The 25,523-nt window shown below is 42.4% G+C and overlaps 1 protein-coding gene across 1 annotated transcript; it reads right to left on the bottom strand.

Annotated features, from left to right (window-relative positions):
- Positions 1–985: 985 nt before the first annotated feature.
- On the bottom strand, positions 986–25,001 carry LOC115668222 (cysteine-rich receptor-like protein kinase 25). Its single transcript, XM_056316157.1, has 9 exons — positions 24,185–25,001; positions 22,770–22,898; positions 22,533–22,654; positions 22,192–22,402; positions 21,764–22,001; positions 21,582–21,684; positions 5,418–5,465; positions 5,000–5,320; positions 986–1,456 (listed from the first exon to the last, which is right to left on the bottom strand). The coding sequence occupies exons 1-9, from the start codon at positions 24,999–25,001 to the stop codon at positions 986–988; spliced, it is 2,460 nt and encodes an 819-aa protein (XP_056172132.1).
- Positions 25,002–25,523: the final 522 nt, after the last annotated feature.

The raw sequence follows: 25,523 nt of genomic DNA, 5'->3' as shown, positions 1-25,523 counted from the left end.
TTTTCAAAACCGTCCATGTACTTCTTTAGAAAGTCACATCATTCGTCCTTTGGTTAATCTCTTATTTTTTCCGACCGATTATTGCTAACATGGACCTTGGAAAAGCTGAGTTGCCGACCAAAAAAATGAGTTAGCAAGGGAAAAGTTCATGATGATTAAATAAGTAGTAAATTTTCTTAAATAATCAAAACAAATTTGAAGATTCGTAAAACAATAAGCAAAATAGAAGAAATGAAAACAAACAAAATTGTAGCCCCGCTGACACCAACATTGGTCATCATCGTCCTGCTCGCAGCCTTGAGCAGCCTTGAGTATAAACTAGAAGTCATAGAACTCTTCTTCTTTCTCATGCTTAGTTAGATACACGATGGTGTACGTTATATAAATCCTTCTTTTGAAGATGAACATAAAATATTGATTTGGACCTTACACATGTTATATAGTATGCTTAAACAAGGAGGAAGTCCTTTTGTGTAAAATGAAAAAAGAAAACAATATTTTCCTTTAATCCTGGTTGGAGGAGGGTCCTTTAGCCATACTTCCAATTGGTTGGGAACAAATTATGAAAATTACCGGCACAAAACCTAATCAAAATCAAATGTATATGATGTCCATTCATGGGGACAAGGACACTAGAAGTGTCATAACTTTCGTACGGCGTTCACTTGAGTGCTATAACTTTTTTTTTTTGCTCACTTGAGTGCCACATTGAAGTAAAATAAATCATTTAAGTGCCACTTCCGGCGAAAATAGATCATTTGAGTGTCATTTCCGGCAAATGAGCTGACGTGGATTTTTTAATTAATTTTTCATCCGACATGGATTTTTTTATGTTATTTTATTGATTTTTTTAAAAAATTTCTTTATCTTTATCTTTTAATTTTTATTTTTCTTTCTTATTTTTCTTTTTTTTTCAAGGTTGGCGAGGGTCGCCGGTGACCCTCGCCGGAGGCCTCGCCCTCGGCCAAATTGGGTGAGGGCCACCTCACCATCGGCCGGTATGGCCACGAAGGCCCTTGGTGAGGCCATCGCGGCCTTGTCGCCGCGAGCGAGCCAGTGAAGGCTCTCGCCAGATCCGGTGAGGCTGCCTTGCCTGCAGCTGTGAATGCCCTGGGTGAGGCCATCCCTCATCGGCAGCAGGTGCGGCGGCGAAGGTTCTCACCAGATCCGATGAGACCGCCTCACCCGCGGCGGTGAAGGCTCTCACCAGATCCGGCGAGTCTGCCTTGCCTGCGATGGCGAAAGCCCTTGGCGAGGCCATCGCGGCCTCACCGGCACAGGCGAGGTGGTGAAGGCTCTCGCCAGATTTGGCGAGGCTGCCTCGCCCGTGGCGGTGAAGGCTCTCACCAGATCTTTCGAGGCCGCCTCGCCCACGGCCGGCGAGACGGCCTTCGCGGCGTTGCCCAGGGCATTCGCAACCAAGGGCAAGGCGGCCCTTGTCCAATCTGGGCGAGGCCTTCACAATCAGCGAGAATCACCGGTGACCCTTGCTAGCATTGAAAACAAAGTTTGCAAAAATAAAAAAATTCAAAAATTCAAAAATTCAAAAAAATATCAAAATATTTTCTACGTCAGCTCTGGTGAAGCCACGTCAGCTCCAGCGAAGCCACATCGGATTTTCTGGCTGTCATATAGCATTTGGCACTCAAGTGATCACTTTTGCAAATTTTTAACATTCAAATGTGAAAAAAAATATTATGATACTTTTTTTGTCCTTATCCCTCCATTCATGTGACTTATCAATTAGAGGCGGGTGTGGAAGTTGAAGGAAATAAAAAAAACTTTGACGTGATTAAGTCTAGGGGTGACGTGACAATAATAAGTGAGGTGATGTCGCGAAAAGCAAAGCGAGGTGATGTCACGTACTCGAATAATTGTAGTTTTGAAAACATGGATCCGACAAATTGATTTACATCTGCCATTTTGCCTAGTGGGGAAAAAGTCAGAACTCTTACACGTGTTTAGGAGGAATGGTGTGCAAAAAAGAGTCTATCGGGCCCACCGATATCCTCCCAAAATGGGAAGAAAAGGTTAAAAATACGATTAATATCACGAAAAATCTTAAATTGATATATTTATGATAATTTTATTTCGAATTAATTTTTTAACTATAAAAAGCTCTAATCCGGTACATCTGTAATAAATTTATCCCGAACTAATTTTTTGATCACAAAAAATTCTAAACTGGTAAACCTGTGATAATTTTACCCAAAATTAATTTTTTGACCACCAAAAACCCCAAACTGATATATATGTGATAAATTTACCCCGAACTAATTTTTTTACCACCAAAAACTCCAAATTAGGACACTTGTGATAATTTTACCCTCCGTTGGATTAACATCACGAAAAACCACAAATTCATAAACTTGTGACAAATAGAGAGGTAAAACCTTAAATTAATACACCCGTCAACTATCACGTACCATCAAACTCATCAATTTGATAGAAAAATTTAACTGAAATTAACAAAGGGTAAATTTGTCACATGTGTACCAGTTCGGGATTTTTAGTAGTCAAAAAATTAATTCGATGTAAAATTGTCACAGGTGTGCCAGTTTGGGGTTTTTCGTGATCAAAAAATTAGTTTGGGGTAAATTTGTCATAGATGTACCAATTTAAAATTTTTCGTGATATTAACCCTTAAAAATATTGGTGGTAGATGTGACCAAGCACAAAAGATCATAAAATATATTTTCCTTCACTTTACGATATTCTACTACAATTTTGTTACGTTTGATCGTAATCAAGTATTCATGATGTCATAAAATATATTTTTGTTTCATTTTACGAATTTGCACCACCGTTGATAACGCTTTATTGCAATCGAGTGCAACATATCATAAAGTATGAGAAAATTTATTTACAAATAATTTCGTATTATTGTAACTGAGTGACTGTCATAACTTTCTTGTTTTATTTTATGAGATATAGATATTTTGGCGTTTGTCAAGAGCAGAATGTCATACAATGTGAATATTTCTATATTATAAGATTTATGACGTTTTAATATAACAAAATGTCGAGTAAAATTTTTTTTTAAAAAAAGGATCATGCTACAAAGAATGGTTTTTCATTTCCATTTTCTACAAGGGAACCGTTCTACTTTTTATGAGAAGCAATTAAACAGCCTATGGAATGAAAATTGCGGTCAACATAGAACCGTTAGAAACTCAGTCTAACGACAACGTCAGGCTAGCAAGTCCCCTTTATAAAATATGCAATTACTTCTTGGCTAAGCTCACTCTGGAAAGAACAAGTCAAATCTTATCGTTCACTTGGCAACAAATATGGTTAAATCGAATAAAAAAAACAATTGAAATTCAAACAAGGAATGCGAGATAGAGAGACAGAGGAGTCTTCGTTGTAAAGTGAAGATAATATATTCAATTGCTCGCACTGCGTGTGAATGTAAGAAAAATTTGAGGGTTTCCAATTCCTTTTTCCAACGAAAGACATGGCTGTGATCTGGAACAATGGTTAGGTGCTTCGGAATATACCCCTTGAAATCCACATTTATATGAGAAGACAAAGCATATTCACATTTCATCCAAACTCAGATGATTAATCACATTGGCTGCGAATCCCTTTAGTTCCACCAGCCATCCATACACAGTTTCTTTTTATGAAGCTGTCAAATAATATTTTGATGAACATTTTAACACCAATATAAGTTAATTTCATTCCGATTAAAAATAGTACATTAATACCAATATTAGGGGATTTCTAAGGCAAAATTTCCTTGCTGTCATGTTTTAAGTTGTCGCATCGCATACCAATATTGCATGTACACATATTATGAATCGAAAAATATTGCAATCGTATCTCTCATGTTTTCTTTTAATCGAGAGATAAACCTTTATGAAGGTATTTGGATCCACTTTAAATAAAACTCCAACATAAGGTCTAACAAAGAATTTACTTGATGTAAATGTTCATTTTTGTAATTATCTACATATTATTTCTCTTGTAAAAATTCACGTCTAACACCTATTTGGCCTTGTGCAGGGTCATTGACAAGGTCTGTGACCCTTCAAACTCGGAATATGGACCCACCAAAATAAAATATTGATGGAGTGAGATCCTCTATCCTTGTTGAACTAGAAATTATTCGAACTTACAAGCTAAGTAGGTTCTGTACAAGATTCATATAATCTAATTATATTAATATGAAATAGGTTTCCAGAAACTGAGTTCATGGAATTATACATTACTTTGTACGTCAACCCTTTATGGGCTATTACGACATTAATGCGTGTTTATTCAATTTACACTTATCTGGTCTTCGGCCTATGATCTCGCAGTCTCCCTCCCTCCCTCAACATCCCATCTTGCTACTCAACACTAGAACCATTTGAGCACTTTCCGGCCATGGAGGAGCTAATCGACTAGCTCAACTCCTTGTAGGCCATGGCTAAGATCTCAGATATTTATATAGAGAGAGAAAGAGGTGTTTATTTTGTGGAAGACATATGGGGAAATATAAATGGAAGGATTTGTGTGAAGTTGCTTGCCTTTTCATCATTATCAATCACCGACCATTATTATCTTGTAAATAGGCAGGTGATGCAAAGGAATATTTGCGGAAATTTGACAGCAACAAAGCGGTGCGGATTATGTACGAAAGAATGTACGTTATCATATATAATGAAAAGTAGTGTGAGAAAATCATGACTATTGAGTGACTCCAATCGTTTCAATTAATTATTGCTTTAGACGAGGAAGAACTTGATTCCTCGATTTTTAACCAAAAAAAAAAAAACTTGATTCCTCGATCCAGTAAAACCACATACAAATATTAATATAAACAACCTTCCATATCCAGTGGAATAAGACATGGTTAGCCTAAAAGAAAAGACACTTTGTACTTTTAGATATACAGGACTTAGGTGTTTGCTCTTTGTTTATAGATGATCTCAGTGGGAATGCGAAGGATCTTATGATCAAGGTCTCTGTAAGACTATCATGACAAAAGATCCACTCACATCGCGGTTCATACCAGTCTACCGGTGGATTGGTCCGACATCTCAGTGGTCGACAATGGCATCGACCTACCGGTGGATTGGTCTGATTCCAGCTCTTCCATCAGTCTCTCAATCCTGCTGGGGAAGAAGGCCGGTCGTTGGGGTAGTTCAAGAGTAATAGGGAGGCTGCTCAACTCACAGACTATGCTCGCCATTGTGGGTCTTTGATTTGGATCTTCCAAAGTACACAGCAAACCAATTCTGAGGCATCCAAGAACTTCGTCCATTGAATAAGCGTCTCCAATGGCAGGATCTAACATTACCAACGGCGTACTGCCCCTCCAATTCTTCCAGACCTAGAAACAATTCATTGAATGCGATTTCTCAATGTGTCGAATTCGCTTAGTTTAATGATTTTCATTTAGAGTTATAGAGTCAATTTGTGCAACTTACATGGATAGCAATACCTTCGCTCCCTTCTTCTTGGTAGAAAGAACCATTCTTCTTTGTTGACACCTAAATTTCGGCGCATTATTTAGTGATTAATTGCATAGAAAATTAGGGATTAAATTTTAATCCCTGAACAAAAATATTACAAATCGCATAGCATAAAGTTTAGGTTCATATAGATAAACTGCATTTCGCATCGGAGCGGCGGTGGTAAGCGAGCTTAAAATTCATCACGTAAATCGAGCTCGGGCACCGAACGAGACTCGGCTCACTCGGAAAGCATGAGCCGAAAATCACACACAAAAGGGCTTGGTTGTCTTAATTTGAGCTTAAATTAGCCCATTATGCTTAATTAAAGAAAAGCCCAAATTAATTCAGCCCACTTAGAATTGAATTAAAGCCTAAACCTAAGCCCATTAGGATTAGAAAGCCTGGCTAATTGACCTAGGTTTACATTATAAATATATGTTTATGTCTCATAATCAAGGGGGGGCTCTGATAATTTTTCAGATCGGATTTTTAGAGAGACATACGAGAGAATTTTGAGAAGAGTGAGAGAGAGAGAGAGAAGGAGACCGCCTACCGCGCCGCACTGCACGCCTGCCGCGCCACCGCCTGCCGCACTACGCTGGAGCTGCTCCGCCCTTCAGCCGCTGCACGCCTGCCGCGCCACCGCCCGCCTGCGAAGCCTCCGTCCTCTCCCGTCGCGCGCTGCTGCTCCCGCCGTGTGCCACCGCCGCGCGCCGCTGCCTCTTGCCGCGCTCTGCCGTCTCCCGCCGTGTGCCACCACCGCTGCACGCTTGCCTGCCGCTGCCTCGTCGCACACCACCGCCGCCTGGACGTCCCTGCTCCGCCCACCTGTGTCGCCGCTACTCGCTACACAGCCACCGGAGAGCTGCCCTGCACCGCCGCTCGCCAGCCAGAGCTGCCCTGCACCGCCGCTCGCCAGCCGGAGCCGCCTGCACCACCGTTAGCCCACCGCCTGTGCTGCCGCTGTTCGTTGCACAGCCGCTGGAGAGTCGCCCGTCCCCGCCTGTTGGCCGCTGCCCGGAGACGCCCGCCGCGCCGCCGTTCCCGTCGTGTCACCGTCGCTAGCCGCCACTGTTCCCGACATCACGCCACCGCTCCCGACGCACCGCCGATCCGCAATCCCGATCCGCTACAAATTCAAATTAGGAAAGAAATTTGCAAATCAGGTAATTATCATATCCCGATTTGATTCGAATATTTGGTTGCCTAATTTGTGCTTATTGATATCTAATTTTGCATAATTGAATAGTAAGCATTATTTCAATTAGGATTTTATTTCCTTTTTTGAAATCTTGGATATTTATTACTTTTCAAGTTTGGATAGAATTTAGAATTTTCAAAATCTTTTGAATATATCCAAGATATTTAAGATATCTATTTTTTCTCAAGATGTGATCGATTATGAAAATTTCCTAATCCGCAACCGCACACATGGAAATAAATCTATCTATTAGGCTTTAGATAGAGTTATTTCCATAGCGGGTATTTCGAATTTTAGGATCGATCTGTCAGGCTTCAGATCGAAACTTAATTCGAAAGATTTAGCAGTTATATTTTTTTACTTGATTTTAATTTCGAATTTTGATAAAAAAAATGCCAAAAAGATTACTCTAGAATAGGTTAATTTCTTTAGTTTAAAACTGCATATTTAGATAATTGGCATTTTTAATTCCGAATTTCATTAAAGAAAAAATACAAAAAAAATAATATGCCCGTCATTAGAAATAGATCACGTCGTCGCATGACATATAGTTTGCATGTTAGGTTGCATTAATCACATGTCAATTTTTGCACGTCATTACATATAGGTTAGCTTTCATTTAAATAAATAAAAAATCAAAAACGAAAATTTCTGCACCTTTGAACTCTAAGTCAGGATTTATCAAAATTGTCCAATTGAGTATTTCTCTTAAAATTGGTACTGAAAGGGCGTTAGGGAATCTAGCGTAACCAAGTCCCCGAATTTATAATTTCTGGTTCGCAGAAATAAAATAGTACTCCCGCTATTTTATTTAGGTTTCTAATCAACCTACCTTAAATGATTAGTGGCGACTCCCATTGAAAATATTTGCATGCTCACAATTGGACCTAAGTTGCGATTTGGTAGAGTTTGGGAGAACTCGAGCTAGGTTAGTTAATTTAATTGATCTAGTAATCTATTAGCCTAAGATCGAAAACCCGATTTTTTTAGGTCGCGACAGCTTGGCGACTCCACTGGGGAGATTAACTTTAATTTTTTTTTAAAAAATTTTTAAGGAGGACTTAGGCCAAAATTTTTTTTATGGAAAAATCACTCGATTTGACAAAATTTGATTGGATTCTCATTCTTAGGTGTTAAATGGTTTTGCAGGATGGGAGTTATAAGGGGAGTAGTGATTGACTAACACTTTGTTTTGTAGGCTTGGTGGAGTGGAATTGTGATTTAATTTTTGTACTATTGAAGTGGTGTTTGCATATAATTGTTGTGCATGATTTACAGTATTTGCACTACACCACACAAAACCTGTGACCGGACCTGGGTCACACCCATAGTTTTAAGATGGTATTTGGATGGTTCTTTAACCTTGGCGGTAAGACTTCGCTAAAGGTTATCCCATTTGGATCCCGAATTTTTTTTCAAAAAATGGCTCAAGGATCGTCCTCATGCACGTGAGGCTACAATGCATGGAGGTTACTCTTGTCGACTGAACCAAGCCGAAGTGATTGGACCCGACTAGTCATGACTACGGTATGCGAGGCCGCAACTAGTCATGATGATTGTACGCGAGGCTGCGACGTATCGTTCCGTTCATCATTTCACTTTGCAAAAGCCATTAGGATAGATAGATTAAGATTTAAACTCACGATTCATGTGCATGTCTCTGTGATTGACATTTTTTCCCCAAAGACGGTAATTTCTCGAGCTTTATCTTTGGTTTTCTGTATCTTATTTTGAGTCGGTCCATGGTTTAGGTTGAGTCTTTTGGCACGTGGTCTATAAGAATGGGTCGCCTCGATATCCGTTTCGTGCCTACTCCGAAGCTAGAGCTCAAGAAGTTATGGAGCCAGTTGAAGCCAGATGGTCAGCAGTACGTTCTCAAGCGTATTGGATTCATACTGCCAATCCTAAACATAGATGTTGAGAGCGGGATCATGCAAGCACTCGCTCATTTTTGGTGCCCCGAGACAACCACATTTGTGTTGGGAGGTAAGTTTGAGCTCACACCGACTCTAGAAGAATACAGTATTGCCATTGGGAAATCGATTGAGTTGGATATAGTCGAACCACCCATTAAGGTAGATCCTATGGTAGTGCTTGCTGAATTTTTGAATTTGATTAAAAAGGAAATTGAAAAAGTGCTAAATGGTAATTGTCAAGCATGCCCATTATCTTTTCTTATTGAATGTTTCGAAAATAACTCCGTCCTCACGAGATCTAAAATTTTTATCTTAGTTTTTTTTGGACTCATCGTTTTTCCATTCCGTCAAAATGCTATTGATCCGGTGATAGCTAGGACGGTAAAACTAATATGTGGTGGAGTTAGTTTTATAAACACAATTCTGGCAGAGACTTTCATATCTCTGACACGATTCAAGAAAGGAAAAGATAGAACTTTTCGAGCCCCGATTGAGCTTTTACAAATCTGGCTTTTCTCACACCTTTCTCAATTTGGGGAAAATATGACTGTATTTGAAATGGGCATGACTGATAACCCTATTTTAAGGTTCAAACAAATACAAGATCAAACTAAGAGTTTGCACTATACACAATGGGTCCATCTGTTCAAGGATCCAAGCTCTAAGATTTTCCTTTGGCAAGCTGTGTGGTTTCGGAAGGTTGAGGCTCGACTATACCATAGCGATCAGAAGCCCGTACCTTTGATGGCATTTATGGGGCAACCTGCTATCAGCCCCTTCGGGTTACACGTCAATTCCGAGTTCTGCAGGATGTCCCATCTCCACTCAGGCCCAATGAATTTCAAGTCCAGTTCGAGAAAGGCGAGTCCTACAGAGTCGAGCTTAGGCGTCATTCTGAAGCTTGGCAGAATTGTTCCACTCGGAAGCTGATTTGGCCCGCAGATGAGCCCACCGGAAGGATGAAGCGTCACTTTGCCACGGCCCGGTATATTCAGCATCATACCATCCCTGTTGAGATACTCCCGAAGATCCCGGTCGTGACAGTACGGCATACCCTTCAGACTCAAATCAAAATCAGCAAAGAAAAGGCGACGAAGGCCCAGGATAAGGCAGATGCTCTGGCTGAAGAGAATGCACGATTATGGCGCGCCTTGAAGGCCCATTCGTCTATAGATCACGTAGCCTCTAAAAAGAGGAAGACTATCTGATTTCTAGTTTGGTTTAGGGAGTTTGTCTTTCTTTTAGGATGGAATGTTAGCTTACTTTTGTACTTCATGCTATTGATGTTTTTGGTAATAAATGTTGCTGAACGATTTTTATAAGAATTCTTTTGAGACATTTTCCATGAAAAACGTTGAGCTATAATTTGTAAATTTTGGAATCAGTCCAGGTTTTTATTGAATAAAGCAATTTGGAATTTCGGGATTTACTAGACGAATCAGTCGTTCGAAGGAAATTTCATCTTGAGGGTCTAGAGGATGTCATGGACCGACTCGTTATTCTTACTTGTCGTATTTATTCCACTGTTGCTTTTTGCAGGTAATTTGCCACGGATCCCCCTCATCCTCATAATACTCGATCGGTGACCAAAAGAAGGATGGCCAATCAAGCCGAGATTGCAGCCATGATTGACGAAAAGCTGAAAGAACACATGAATATAATTAATGAGCAGATCACAGCTGCCATGTCCAAAATGATGAGTGATCTCATGGCCAAGCAGCAGCAGATCAATGTTGCCTCCCAATCGGAGAATCCACCTCCAACCCGTCAAGGCCTCCGCCTTGACAAATCTCCTGCAGTAAACACTAATCCAACCCATCAACTGGATGATGCCATTTTGATCGACACTAGTGCTTCTCCGTCGGTCCCTGTTCCTCATTCACCCCCCAACGATGAGAATGCCAAGTTGTTGGCCAAGCTCGACTAGAGGTTACGTGAAGTGGAGGGAACTCAAAGTGTTTCGCCTATTGATTTGTCCATTTTTACCCGGGTCTAAGTGCCTGATAAATTCAAGATGCCAGCTTTTGAGAAGTACGACGGCACCTCGAACCCAATTCAGCACATCGATATGTACCAGGGGCTCATGAATAGATATGTGTCTAATGGACCCCTAATGATCCAAACCTTCTAAGCAAGCTTGAAGGATGCTGCAATGAGGTGGTATACCAACCACCAGATCAACCGGAAAGACTCGTGGGAAGAGGTGGCAAACCTTTTCGTCAAGCACTTCAAGTTCAATCTCGACGTCACTATTACAAGGGAAGACCTGGAGAGAGCTGAGCAGAAAAAGGGCGAGACTTTGAAGGAGTATGCCACTCGTTGGAGGAACATGGCAGGGCAGATCATGCCTGAACCCTCAGAACGTGACTTAATGAAGTTGTTCGTGTCCACTCTACCGCAGCTGGTTCGTTCACGAATGTTAGTAACGACTGCCCAATCTTTTGGCCAGCTGATAGCCATGGGTGAGGAGATTGAGACCGGGCTCAAGAAAGGATGGTACAGTGAGTCAGGTTCATCAAGCAAGAGATTTACTAGTAAGAAGGACAAAGAGCATGTCCCCGAAGTCAACATAACCTATGTACAGAAGACGCCAGCTCAGGCCCCGAAGCTACAATTTAGCACCCAGCAGACGACCTCTTATGGATGGCAAGGCCAGCAAGACCCACGCCAACAGCGCAAATCCCGCCAGTTTACTCCACTTCCCGGGACGTTATCTCAGGTACTGGCGGTGCTAAGGAAGAAGAACTTGCTGAATTCAGAGCCACAAAGATCTAACGCTGCCGGCTATGCAAAGTATGATCCGTCGAAGAAATGCGATTACCATAGAGGTGAGGCTGGGCATTCGACAGATGATTGCCAAGTGCTCAAACATCGAGTGCAGGATCTACTCGAGACTGGAGCGTTTGCACTATAGCCAGCCGGTAAGCCCAATGTGCAGAACAATCCACTCCCTGATCATTCGAGCAGTACAAATGTTGTCCTTGGCCAGGGAGTCAAGCAGGTTCGAGGCTTCAGGGTCCCTCTCGAAAATATGTTCGATGCTTTAGTCCAAGCTGGTTATGTTTCGACCGATGAAGTGGTGTCACTCGGTGACATAAGAAAGAAAGTGGATGAGTTGGTGAGAGAGGGGATGATTGGGACAGCAGATGAATTCGGGGTAGTGGCTGTTATATCCCAAGTCATCATTGATTGGAATGAAGAACTCGCAAGGATGACCGATGAACAAGTGAAGTTGGATCATGACATGCTCGCTCTCGAGGACGCCTCTGACAATGACCTCAGCCCTACGCTTATGAGAGTGACAAGATGGTTCCATGGTCGTACGACGTTGATCTGATAACGAGGTCAGGGCGAACTTATCCTGATAAGCAACTGGCCAAGCCAGTGGCTGAGAAAGAAGCGAAGGAATTCCTAGCTGTGATTAAAGCTAGTGAATATAACGTGGTTGATCAGCTGAGAAAGTTACCTGCACAAGTCTCGTTGTTGGAACTTCTCCAGACATCAGATAAGCATCGGAGTGCTCTAATGAAAGTGTTGGGTGAGATTCATGTGTCCGAGACTATTGAAGAAGATAAGCTAGAAGGGTTTGTCGAGACGATCCTCCTCAAAGATCAAGTAGCATTTTCTGATGAGGAAATCCCAGTTGAAGGACGTGGTCATAATAAGGCGCTTCACATATCAGTGAAGTATAAGGAGACTCACATGGCTAGGGTGCTTGTTGATAACGAGTCAGCTCTGAATTTATGCCCGTTGGCTACTTTGAAAAGGCTAGGCATTCCTCCATCTACCATGTAAGCAGCTAAGACTTCTGTACGAGCCTTTGATGGAGTAAAGAAAGATGTCATAGGCCAGATTAACTTAAAGCTGCAGATCGGACCTTCAGTGTTTGATATTCTTTTTCAAGTGCTGGATATCCCTTCTGCTTTCAATTTCTTGCTGGGACGGCCATGGATTCACAATGCAGGCGCAGTACCCTCCAGTTTGCATCAGAAGATCAAGTTTGTGGCTGAAGCAAAGTTAGTTACAATTTATGGAGAGGAAGATCACCGAATCTTCAATGCAACATCGATCCCATACATAGAACCCGATCATGTTGAGGAGGATAGCTATCATTCATTTGAGATAGTTCAAGTTGTTCAAGCTTCCTCTGATATGCCGTTGCCCGTTCCTGAAGTTTCTAAAGCAGCTCTCATGGTGGCTAAGGTCATGGTCGGTAATGGTTTTAAGCCAGGTCAGGGTCTTGGGAAAGAAGACCAAGGCATTCATGCCCCGATCGAAACAAATAGACAATCCCACAAAGCTGGTTTGGGATATCATAGGCAGGGAAGCCGCGAACAAAGCAACGATCGTTGCAGAAGCCGAACAGGAGCAGGTCAAAGTCCGTTACCACCTTCCATCAACGACACCTTTCACTCGGCTGGAGTTGTGGGAGGATATGAACATTTAAATCTGAGCCCGACTGAGGATGATCTTGGGCTTATCTTTCCTGAGTCGCCACAAGCCTAACTGACTCACCTAAGAAGCACGGTAAAGCGATTCTGGTCAGTTTGTCTGACGATTCTGAGGATGACTGGCCACCCTGTATTTTCAAGAAGCCGGAGTCGAGGGTGTTGGACTTTGATGATGGTATACCTTACCTCACCGGTTGGTTTGCTGAGACCTCCATTTGTGCAATCAATGAAGGACCACTTGAAGAGATGGGCGCTAGCCCTCAAGAGTAATCATTTCTAGTTTTCGTATCTCCCCTGCGTGGGAATCTTTATTGCTTTTTTCGATTGTCATTCCTATTCATGTTTCACTTAGGTTTTTCAATCCAATAAGATGTAATTCATTGGTTCAATATCAATAAAATTACAGCGTTTTTTAGCATTTTGAATCTTGTTGAAGTGTCCCAAACCAACCCGATGACGATAACCAACGATTGAAAATTTTGTCATCTACGGTAAGAACTGAGGGTTGGGCTTCTCAAGAATTCTCGTTTCGAGATCTTCGAAAGCAAAATGAATTTAAAAAAAAAAAGCAAAGAACAATTTTCAAAAATTGCATGTAGTTAAGCCCTGTCTTGTCTTTTTGATCCCTTTCTTTCATGTTTCAGGACTAATCTCGAGGCATACGAAGGAACGGGAATCGTGGACCCTCATATATGTGATGCAAGCCAATCCAATGACTCAGATGATTCTAATCCGAATGATGAAGAGATACGACGGAACTTGGAAATCCATGAGAAATCTAAGCCTCTGACTGCCGAAGAAACCGTGGTGATCAACCTTGACGACACGGAGAATCGTAGAGAGGTGAAGATTGGGGCATGTCTTCCTGAAGATGTGGCCAAACGCTTGACCCAGTTATTGAAGGATTATCAAGACATCTTTGCCTGGTCTTATGCTGATATGTCGGGTCTTGATCGATCGATCGTCGAACATTGTCTACCGACTGATCCTTTGGTTGAGCCTGTGAAACAAAGGCCGCGAAGAGCTAAGCCAAAACTGGCGAAGAAAATCAAGGAAGAGGTCATGAAGCTTCTTGACGTGGGATTTATTGAGATTACCCAATACTCAGAATGGGTCGCTAATATAGTCCCAGTGATGAAGAAAGACGGTCGGGTTCGAGTATGTGTTGACTACCGAGATCTGAACAAAGCTAGTCCTAAAAATGATTTTTCACTCCCGCACATTGATGTGCTTGTGGATAGTACATCTGGATTCGAACTATTCTCCTTCATGGATGGTTTCTCAGGTTATAATCAGATCTTGATGAATGAGGATGATAAGTTGAAAACAGCATTTACTACTCCTTGGGGGACATTTCATTACAAGGTGATGCCCTTCGGTCTCAAAAATGCTGGGGCAACTTACCAGCGGGCAATGGTCACGTTGTTCCATGACATGATGCATAATGAGATCAAGGTCTATGTTGACGATATGATTGCAAAAACTCGATATGGAGAAGATCACATAGAAACCTTGACGAAATTATTCGACAGGCTTCATAAGTTCAAATTGCGCCTCAATCCAGCAAAATGCGTGTTCGGGGCAGCCTCTGGCAAACTACTTGGCTTCATTGTTAGTAACAAAAGGATTGAGATTGACCCGTCAAAAGTGAAAGCCATTTGTGAAATAAAATCTCCCTCTTCGGTGAAGGAAGTTCGTAACTTAATGGGCAGACTAAACTATATTGCCAGATTTATTTCTTAGCTATCTGAGACAACGAAGCTTTTCTTTAAACTCCTCAAGAAGAATGCGCTAGTTAGATGGGATGAAGAGTGTGAACTGGCATTCGACAAGATTAAACACTATTTGATGAATCCGCCAGTGCTTGTTCCACCAACGCCGGGGCACCTCTGATCCTGTACCTTACAATCCAAAGTGAATCCTTAGGTGCCATGCTTGCTCAGAAAAGTGAAAAGGATGGAAAGGAGCGTGCGATTTATTATTTGAGTAAGAAATTCACCGCCTCTGAGATGAACTATTCCGAAGCAGAAAGAACGTGCGCAGCACTGATCTGGGTGCTACACAGATTGAGACAATACACTTTGCACTATCAGATATTGCTTGTGACAGAGTATGATCCCATCAAATACTTGCTCAATCAACCCGCTTTGGTTGGAAAACTGGCGAAATGGCAGATTCTCATCTCAGAATTTAATGTTCAATTCATGTCTCAGAAATCAGTCAAAGGACGAGTAATTACTGATGTCTTGGCTGAAAATCCTGGAAAAAATGAGGATCTGGATCCGTTAGAGGATAGAGTCATGCCAATTGATGAGTATGTATGGACCATGTATTTTGATGGGCCGTAAACTTGTCAGGATCAGGTATTGGGGCAGTTTTAATATCCCCAGGCGGACAACATTATCCGGTTGCAGCGAAACTGATATTTCCTTGCACGAACAATATCGCCGAATATGAAGCATGCATCCTCGGGTTACAAGCTGCAATTGAAATGGGAGTAGCTCGACTTAAGGTATTCGGGGATTCAACCCTCATTATTCTTCAGACCGTTGGTAAATGGCAAACTAGAGATGCTAAGTTGCAGCCCTATCACGTCTATCTAGAGGAGTTGGTGGAAGAGTTTGAAGACATTTCGTTTGAATACTTGTCAAGGACTTAAAACAGTTTTGCCGATACTCTGGCGACGTTATCGGCAATGCTACGAGTGACAAGTGGTTTAGAAGTTGAACCTTTGAAGATAGAGGTCTTACAGAAACCGGCTTATTGCATGGCCTTGACAGAGGAGCCCGACGGCAAGCCGTGGTATCATGATATCAAGGTATATCTTCAAACACGGGAGTTTCCTGAGAAAAGTATCGCATCTGACCAAAAGTATATCAAGAAAATGGCATCGAAGTTCTTCTTGAGCGGAGAATGCCTATACAAGCGGTCCTATGATTCGGTTTTATTAAGGTGTATTGATTCAACCGAGGCTGTTCATTTGATGCTAGAAGTACATGAGGGAGTATGTGGTCCGCACATGAATGGTCATATGCTAGCAAGGAAGATAATGAGGATGGGTTATTACTGGCGCACTTTAGAGAGTGATTGCATTCAGCATGTCCGGGGTTGTCACAAATGCCAGATCCATGGTGACAAGATTAATACTCCCCCGAATGAATTGCATCAGATGTCTGAACCATGGCCATTTTCTATGTGGGGCATTGATGTGATTGGCCCAATCAATCCTAAAGCGTCAAATGGACATCGGTTTATCCTGGTCGCTATCGATTATTTTTCGAAGTGGATTGAAGCTATGTCCTATACTACAGTGATGGCCCGAAATGTGGTGAAGTTCATTCGTCGAGACATCATTGCTCGATATGGTGCACCTGAGACCATAATTACTGACAATGGGTCGAATCTAAATAATAAATTGGTGGATGATCTGTTCAAGGAGTTCAAGATCAAGCATCTGAATTCCTCTCCATACCGTCCGCAGATGAACAGAGCGGTCGAAGCAGCCAACAAGAATATCAAGAAAATTTTGGCTAAAACAGCTGAGAACTATCGTGATTGGCATGAGAGATTACCTTTTGCACTTATGGCATATCGAACTTCTATCCGGACATCTACAGGGGCAACTCCATATTCTGTTGTGTACGGTATGGAAGCAGTTCTACCTGTTGAGGTTGAAATTCCTTCATTACGTATTCTTTCACAGGTACAATTGTCAGAAGCATATTGGATCCAGCAGAGGTTGGACCAGTTGAACATGATTGATGAGATAAGGCTTAAAGCTCTATGTCATGGCCAGTGCTACCAACAACGAGTTGCTAAATCTTTCAACAAGAAAGTCAAGCCTCGACATTTTCAGGTAGGTGACCTTGTCCTGCGGAAGTTATTGCCGATAGTTCCTCTTGCAGAAGGAAAATTCGCCCCAAACTACGGTGGCCCGTACATTGTGAAGAAAGTCCTTCCAGGAGGTGCTTTAATTTTGGCCGAGATGGATGGTCGTGTTTTTTCCAGTCCAGCTAATTCTGATTCTGTGAAGAAGTATTACACTTGATTTGTACTCATTCTGACTTTGTTTCTATCAAGTATCAAGTTGAATTTCATGAATCAATTTATGTTACCAAGTTTTGTTTGAGGAAAGCTTTTGATTTGGCAATCTATTTCTGTCCTAATAAAGCGATCATATTGCATGAGAGACTTCAAGATGACGAAAGGCAAGACATTTCCATACATGTCCTGAATAATAATCCCTAGTGCGAGTTGAGTGAAAATTCCGTGCTGACAAGGTAAAGGATTATCTCACGAAAAGTATGACGACCGAAATGATGAGAGGCATTCATTTCCTCTATCTAAACACTACAGGTTATCATTTGCTTAACCCCTTTGAACGGAGTTTCATTTCTTACCCCTGTCGGGAACAACCCTATACTGGGGCAATTTCTTAGAAAGTTCAAAATGGTTAGAATTTTCTTACTTTCACTTGCATCAATCTTCAAGTATATTTACTGCATACAAATTCTGTGTTAGCTCGAGTGCCTTAGATATGATGAAGAGCAGTTCTTTCTATATCCCTACACAGTATACCCTTTGCATACCCAATTTGAGCGGTGAACTCATTTCAACCCGATTGGTGATCATTCTTGTGATAAATAAATGAAATCATCTCAAAGCAAGTTCAAGGTGACTTGAGGCAAATGGGAGCTCAAAAGAAAATTCATCAGAAAGGATGCAAAAGGACTCCATTAAATCGAAGTTCTCTCTCTCAGAAAAAAAACTCTCGAAAAAAAAAAGAAAAAAAGGGGAGAAGAGAGAGAAAGAAAAGCTTCAGCAAGAACTGAGTCAACATACAAGATCAGTCTTCAAGGAAAAGACCGTTTGAAGGTTCATTTATGGAGCAATTGCTAGAGATAGGTCAATGGTACCAGTAGCATAATTGGATGATCACCAATTTCCATGTTCATAATACCCCCTTTGATGGAAATAGGCCATTCATTTCAAGCCTACCCGAATCTGCGTTACAACCCTTACCGAAGTTTCTTCAAAATAGGGCACTTGAGTTAACATAGAGTTTCAAATGCTTATAAATGTTGCTCGAAGAAGTGCGAGCAAGATTTTTCTATCTCATTTTTGCAGCATTCCTGACTTGTAAACCCGGAGCAGCTGGTGATATCAATTTTTTCAATAGCCTCGACTCGAAGAGTCCCTTTTGCTAAGCCATTGACCAAACCCACGTTTTAGTCCTTATAAAGACCTCTCAGATTGGTCAAGTCATACTGATTTTGAGAATATCCGAACCCTTGTCAAGCACGATGAAGAGAGTTTGAGTGATTCTTATACCCGCATCAAAGGTCGGGTCAAAAGCCTTTCATTGAGAGTGAGTAGAAAGTCCTTTCTGATTAAAGGTCTCTCATTTAATGTGATCAAATTGTCAAAAGGACGAAATGGTTGTTCTTATTGATAAATTCTCCGGTAAAGCTTGGTAATGTAAGCAGATTCATAAATTATGTTTTCTCTGCGGGCATGTGTTGTTTTAACCTTTTTTCAGGTAAAAACAGGTGCAATGCAATTGGTTTTGCCATTTTTATAACACAAGAAGAAATCAAGTACGTCTACTAATTATTCTTCATTGTTTCTCTTTTCCCAGAATGTGAGACATGATCTCTTTCATATGTTCGCCAAGTGGAACAGGTGACATATCATTTGGTGTTGCCAAGTGGAGTACGCGGCATACCCCATTTTATGTTCGCCCAGTAGGATAGGCGGCATAATATCTCATTTGGTGTTGCCAAGTGGAGTACGCGGCACACCCCATTTTATGTTCGTACAGTAGGACAGGCAGCATAATATCTCATTTGGTGTTGCTAAGTGGAGTACGCGGCACACCCCATTTCATGTTTGCCCAGTAGTACAGGCAACATAATTTCTCATTTGGTGTTGCTAAGTGGAGTACGCGGCACACCCCATTTCATGTTCATCCAATGGAAGAGGTGACATGATCCTTTTCGTGATTGCCCAGTGGTATGGGCAACACATCCCATTCTTTTTTTATATCATGCGCTATTTCGCATCTATAGAAAATTACTGGTAACAGATAGACAATCAAGTACCTCGAGAACCTTACTTCCAATGGACCAGAAGTTTGGAGATCGAGGGAAGTCAAAGCATTATAAAGCTTTCCCTCACTTGGACGCTTTTTGTGCGATCCGTATGTAAGGCTTTTTCACCGCTATACACGAAGTGAGAAGCCTTAGCATACGTTCTTTATTGTTTGCATATCATGCATCATTGCATTAAAAAAAAAATCATCATTCATCATTTTGCATAGTTTAAATTTAGGTCTCAGTTTTTGAGCGAAACCTCTGCGAGCCTCCACTCAAAGAGGGGCAGCTGTTGACACCTAAATTTCGGTGCATCATTTAGTGATTAATTGCATAGAAAATTAGGGATTAAATTTTAATCCCTGAACAAAAATATTACAAATCGCATAGCATAAAGTTTAGGTTCATATAGATTAATTGCATTTCGCATCGGATCGGCGGTGGTAAGCGAGCTTAAAATTCATCACGTAAATCGAGCTCGGGCACTGAACGAGACTCGACTCACTCGGAAAGCATGGGCCGAAAATCACACACAAAAGGGCTTGGTTGTCTTAATTTGAGCTTAAATTAGCCCATTATGCTTACTTAAAGAAAAGCCCAAATTAATTCAGCCCACTTAGAATTGAATTAAAGCCTAAACCTAAGCCCATTAGGACTAGAAAGCCCGGCTAATTGACCTAGGTTTACATTATAAATATATGTTTATGTCTCATAATCAAGGGGGGGCTCTGATAATTTTTCAGATCGGATTTTTAGAAAGACATACGAGAGAATTTTGAGAAGAGTGGGAGAGAGAGAGAAGGAGACCGCCCGCCGCGCCGCACTGCACGCCTGCCGCGCCATCGCCTGCCGCACTACGCCGGAGCTCAAGCCCGCCTCGCCCACCGCACGCCCGCCGCGCCACCGCCCGCCCCGCGGGCCTCCGTCCTTCTCCCTGTCGCGTGCTGTTGCCCGCGCCGCGCCCCACCGCCGCGCGCCGCTGCCTCCTGCCGCGCGCTGCTGTCTCCCGCCGTGTGCCACCGCCGCTGCACGCTTACCTGCCGTTGCCTCGTTGCACACCACCGCTGCGCCGGTGCCACCGCCGCCTGGACGTCCCTGCTCCGCCCGCCTGTGTCGCCGCTGCTAGCTGCACAGCCGCCGGAGAGCTGCCCTACACCGCCGCTCGCCAGCCAGAGCTATCCTGGACCGCCGCTCGCCAGCCGGAGTCGCCTGCACCGCCGTTAGTCCACCGCCTGTGCTGCCGTTGTTCGCTGCACAGCTGCTGGAGAGTCGCCCGTCCCCGCCTGTTGGTTGCTGCCCGGAGACGTCCGCTGCGCCGCCGTTCCCGTCGTGTCACCGTCGCTAGCCGCCACTGTTCCCGACGTCATGCCACCGCTCCCGACGCACCGCCGATCCGCAATCCCGATCCGCTACAGATTCAAATTAGGAAAGAAATTTGCAAATCAGGTAATTATCATATCCCGATTTGATTCGAATATTTGGTTGCCTAATTTGTGCTTATTGATATCTAATTTTGCATATTTGAATAATAAGCATTATTTCAATTAGGATTTTATTTCCTTTTTTGAAATCTTGGATATCTATTACTTTTCAAGTTTGGATAGAATTTAGAATTTTCAAAATCTTTTGAATATATCCAAGATATTTAAGATATCTATTTTTTTTCAAGATGTGATCGATTAGGAAAATTTCCTAATCCGCAACCGCACACGTGGAAATAAATCTATTTATCAGGCTTTAGATAGAGTTATTTCCATAGCGGGTATTTCGAATTTTAGGATCGATCTGTCAGGCTTCAGATCGAAACTTAATTCGAAAGATTTAGCGGTTATATTTTTTTACTTGATTTTAATTTCGAATTTTGATAAAAAATGCCAAAAAGATTACTCTAGAATAGGTTAATTTCTTTAGTTTAAAATTGCATGTTTAGATAATTGGCATTTTTAATTCCGAATTTCATTAAAGAAAAAATACAAAAAAAATAATATTCCCGTCATTAGAAATAGATCACGTCGTCGCATGACATATAGTTTGCATGTTATGTTGCATTAATCACATGTCAATTTTTGCACGTCATTACATATAGGTTAGCTTTCATTTAAATAAATAAAAAATCAAAAAAGAAAATTTCTACACCTTTGAACTCTAAGTCAGGATTTATCAAAATTGTCCAATTGAGTATTTCTCTTAAAATTGGTACCGAAAAGGCGTTAGGGAATCTAGCGTAACCAAGTCCCCGAATTTATAATTTCTGGTTCGCAGAAATAAAATAGTACTCCCGCTATTTTATTTAGGTTTCTAATCAACCTACCTTAAATGATTAGTGGCGACTCCCATTGAAAATATTTGCATGCTCACAATTGGACCTAAGTTGCGATTTGGTAGAGTTTGGGAGAACTCGAGCTAGGTTAGTTAATTTAATTGATCTAGTAATCCATTAGCCTAAGATCGAAAACCCGATTTTTTTAGGTCGCGACATTCTTACCGCTAACGAGCTCCAGAAGTAGGATACCGAAACTATAGACATCGGACTTCACTGACAATTGCCCATTCATTGCGTACTCAGGTGACATGTAGCCACTGCGAACCATTATACACATCAACAATTTAAGCATAGATAAGCCTCAATGAGGAGAGAACAAAGCACAACGATACTTACTAAGTCCCTGCAATTCTTTCGGTGCTTGCCAATGTTTGATCGACTCCGAAAATCCTTGCCATGCCAAAATCGGAAATCTTCGGGTTCATTTCACTATCCAACAAGATATTTCTTGATTTAAGATCACAATGGATGATCTGAATTCGAGAGTCCTCATGTAGATAGCGCATTCCTCGAGCAATCCCATATGCTATTTTGTAACGTGTCGACCAATCCAAGTGCCTGCTTTTTTCAGGATCTGCATGTATGCAAAATTGAAATGAGGGTAGCTATGGTTGATATATAAATCCTCTCGAACAGACTTTATGCAAGGAACTAACTTTAGGTTCCAAAATATAGGGAAACATTGAACATAATCTGAGGCTAATCACATATTCCCCTAACCATGAAAAGCAATAGCTTAGTAATATATTGAAAAGATGACGTACCAAATAAAAAGTAGTCAAGACTTTTATTTTGCACAAACTCATAGACGAGTAGTTTTTCCACACCGTCCAAGCAGAACCCGAGCAGCTGCACGACATTTCGATGTTGAAGCTTCGGTAGCAGCATGACTCCGTTCTTAAATTCTTCGGCACCTTGTCTCGAGCTTTGAGATAGTCTCTTCACAGCTATTAGCACTCCATTAAGAAGCATACCCTGAAAGGTTAGTATTTTGATGTTTAAGTACACATGAGTAGCTTCTGATCACAACTTTTCAAAATTACCAAATCAAAGATTTTCAAGTTTTTTTAAACAAAGATCTTTCAAGTGCGATAAGTAACGGTACCAGGAAAACTTCACCAAATCCGCCGTTACCCAACTTGTTTTGATGAGAGAAATTGTTTGTGGCGACTAGTATGGTGGCTAAATTATACCGCAAGGGCTCGGAGTTTGTAATTTCAGTTAGGCCTACACGACGAAACAACACGAGATGGTCATTTCACCGAAAGCATAGAACAGTAAATCCCGCGCACACGGTTCCATCATTCTATCCAATTAGATGACAACGGTACATATTTCGTACTGATTTGATCTCCTTGGACGACCGCAAGTGTCTTGGTCGCATTCCTCCGACAGATACACCAAACGAGGAAGAGAAACACCAGGGTTGTGATGACCGCAATGATTATCACAACAGTTTTATTGCTTTTGCCTGCATATGTGCAAACCATATCTCGAATTGCTACCATAGGCCAGAGCAAACGTGAAAAATGAAGAAAAACGAAAAAGAGTACGCTTTATGAGCAAATGTCTAGAACAAACGATGTTGAGAGAATGTATAAGAATAACCATTGATCGAGTAAAAGCGACCTTTTACCAATTGTGATCTAAATAATCTAATTTGATAACGAAAAATTAAATATTTTTATCGCCCATCCCATTATGAATTCTCTTTCCAAAAGATGATGTCGAGAGATTGTATAAGAATAAAATCCAAATTTCTATTATTCGTGGAGAAAGATTTGAGGAAGGATACTTACAAAATTCAGCATTACAATCTCAATTTTTCTTACCTTCTAAATTTTATTTTGTAAGTTAATTATTTACATTTTTAAGGATATTTTCACTTGTCAATGTAATATAATAATACTCTATACTTGTTTGTGGGTGTTCGTGTTCGGATTTTACGAGAGAGAGATAGACGAAAGGAGAGTATCTAATTAACATGATAGTCCTCAATTAGAATAAAGTTAGATTTTCCTGTGGAGTTAAAAAACTAAATCTCATTGATGAATTTTTTCAAAGTCTCTCTCCTGTCTTTGACCCACTCTCTCTCCCTGTTACTTCTCCGTTCACGGTCTCCACTTCAATTTACCTTTTATTTTCCTTCTTTTCTTTTCTTTTCTTTTTTTCCTTTTTCCTTCAGAGTGCCGGCGGTGCTGCTGGACACTAGCCAAGGGCCAATGACCTCCGCCAGCCACTGAGCAAGGGTGGTCGCCAGCCCCAGGGCGAGGGCCGCGAAGCCCTCACCGGCCGTGGGCGAGGGTTGCGGCGCCCTCGCCAGATCTGGCAAGGCGATGCAACTTCAAAGCTCAAACTCCATGGAAGCCAGCTTCATTACGAAGCCACAGACGCTGGTTCTCAAGAGCTCCCATGGCAAGGCTGGCCTCGCCCAGACCATCGCAGCCATGGACGAGGCCACCTTTGCCCGCAGCCGACGAGGCCATAGCAAGGCTGGCGAGTCTCTTTTCTCTGAACGAAGAAGAAGAAAAGAGAAGTATAGAAGAAGAGAGAGAGTGTTTTACTGTCGGTGCTCTTCAACTCCAAGAGTAGTAAGTTACATCCTGGGAGAAGAGAAGAGGTGGAGTAATTTGATAAGTGGAACCTACTTGCCACGTGGCGACTAATGAATGGAGTGTTTTATGGAAAATCAGACTTACCCTAATGAAAAAGGATAGTCAGGATGGAGGAAGACAAGCTATACAAACACACATGTACCTTCAGGTCCAGTCACCGGAGCGGGAGCTGGAGGTGCTGGAGCAGGAGGTGGAGGGGCCGGCGACGGCAGGGCCGAGGCATTATAAAAGGGGTAGAGCTCGTATCTCAAGTTGCAGCTCGGAGCAAGCAACCTCCCGCCTTGCTTCCCGTGAGGCAGATTAGCGATCCCGAACTGGAGGCACTTGACACAGTCTGATGCCGTCAAGTCCGGTGTACACTGTGCGAGTGCGTACAGCTTCTGTGAGTTCGTGAAGTTTGCCTCTGCCACTGCAACCTTCTTCGCCGACCCGCCAGCCGAAGCCCTCGTGCCAATGTCGTTCAGGGTTTCTCCAAGGAGCTGCATGAACCGGGTTGGGTCAGTGACGTTCCTGATGTCATCGTACAAGACCCGATCTGGTGATTGCTCCATGGCCGAGAGGATGGGCCAGTTCGAGTACCGCAACATGCACTGGTCATAGCAGATTGTGGAGACTCGCTGGTTCGGGCATCTTTGGAGGATATCCCGTTTCCCGGTGGCCACGCAGTGGCTGCAAGTGGTGCTGTTGAGGTCGCCGCGGCAGAGGAAGAGCCCGTAGGCCCGGTCGGGAGGGTTTTGGCCGGCAGCTGCATTGGCGAATCCGTCGGCACTGCCGGTGGCGGCGGAGGAGAGGGAAGATAGGAGGATACGGAGGTTGGATCGGTAGGTGGAGTTGGGAGTGAAGAGGGTGGTGTTTGGGCAATCATGAAACAGATATGCGGGTGCAGCCTCGGTACTGAAAATGTTGATGAAGAAGGAGGAGGAGGAGAGACAGAGGGAGATGATGAAGCATGAATTCATTTTGGCTAAGGCTGATGAACGGATTGGACTTGCTCCTGATTTATAGTAGCATTGTCGAGTACCCATTACATTACGTAAACTACACTCACAGATCCCAATCTTGCGGGGTACGATGAGCGGAGAAAATAAGAAAGGGAGAGAGAGTACGTCTTCGTTAATTGGAGGACGCAAATGCGGAAATGAATAAAGAGAAAGTGGGACCCAGCAACTGATGTGGCATCATATGTCATTCATCGAATGGGGCTGCTGACGTCTGGACTAGGGGTGAGCATGGTCCGGGTTGGGCCGGTTCACCCCCTAACCCTAGGACCAACCCGCACAGTGTTGGTCCTCAATTTTGGGACCGAGGACCGCCCGTCGGTTCCATGGACCCGCCCGGGAACCGGACCGCCGGTCCGGTCCGGTTCCCGGGCGGGTCCATGGAACCGGTCCCACCAAGTTTTCCTGAACAAATAAAAAAAAATATGTGAACCAACATCGGATCAACGGAACAAAAAGAAAAGAACATAACTTTCCATACAA

This window comes from Syzygium oleosum, unplaced genomic scaffold, assembly GCF_021117445.2.
Source record: "Syzygium oleosum isolate NSW1041296 unplaced genomic scaffold, Sole_v2.1 Sole_v2.11, whole genome shotgun sequence".
NCBI classification, from domain to species: Eukaryota; Viridiplantae; Streptophyta; class Magnoliopsida; order Myrtales; family Myrtaceae; genus Syzygium; species Syzygium oleosum.
The sequence above is the reverse complement of the archived record's forward strand: the minus strand, read 5'-3'. Positions and strand labels throughout refer to the sequence as shown.

Bases quoted from the DNA above. Each gene is read 5' to 3' on its own strand.
- LOC115668222 (XM_056316157.1), bottom strand. From the start codon at position 25,001: ATGAATTCATGCTTCATCATCTCCCTCTGTCTCTCCTCCTCCTCCTTC. The intron at 22,655-22,769 runs GTACGAAATATG...TTCGTCGTGTAG, and splicing joins CGTCCAAGGAGATCAAATCA to GCCTAACTGAAATTACAAAC. The intron at 5,321-5,417 runs GTAAGTTGCACA...AATTGTTTCTAG, and splicing joins GCGAAGGTATTGCTATCCAT to GTCTGGAAGAATTGGAGGGG.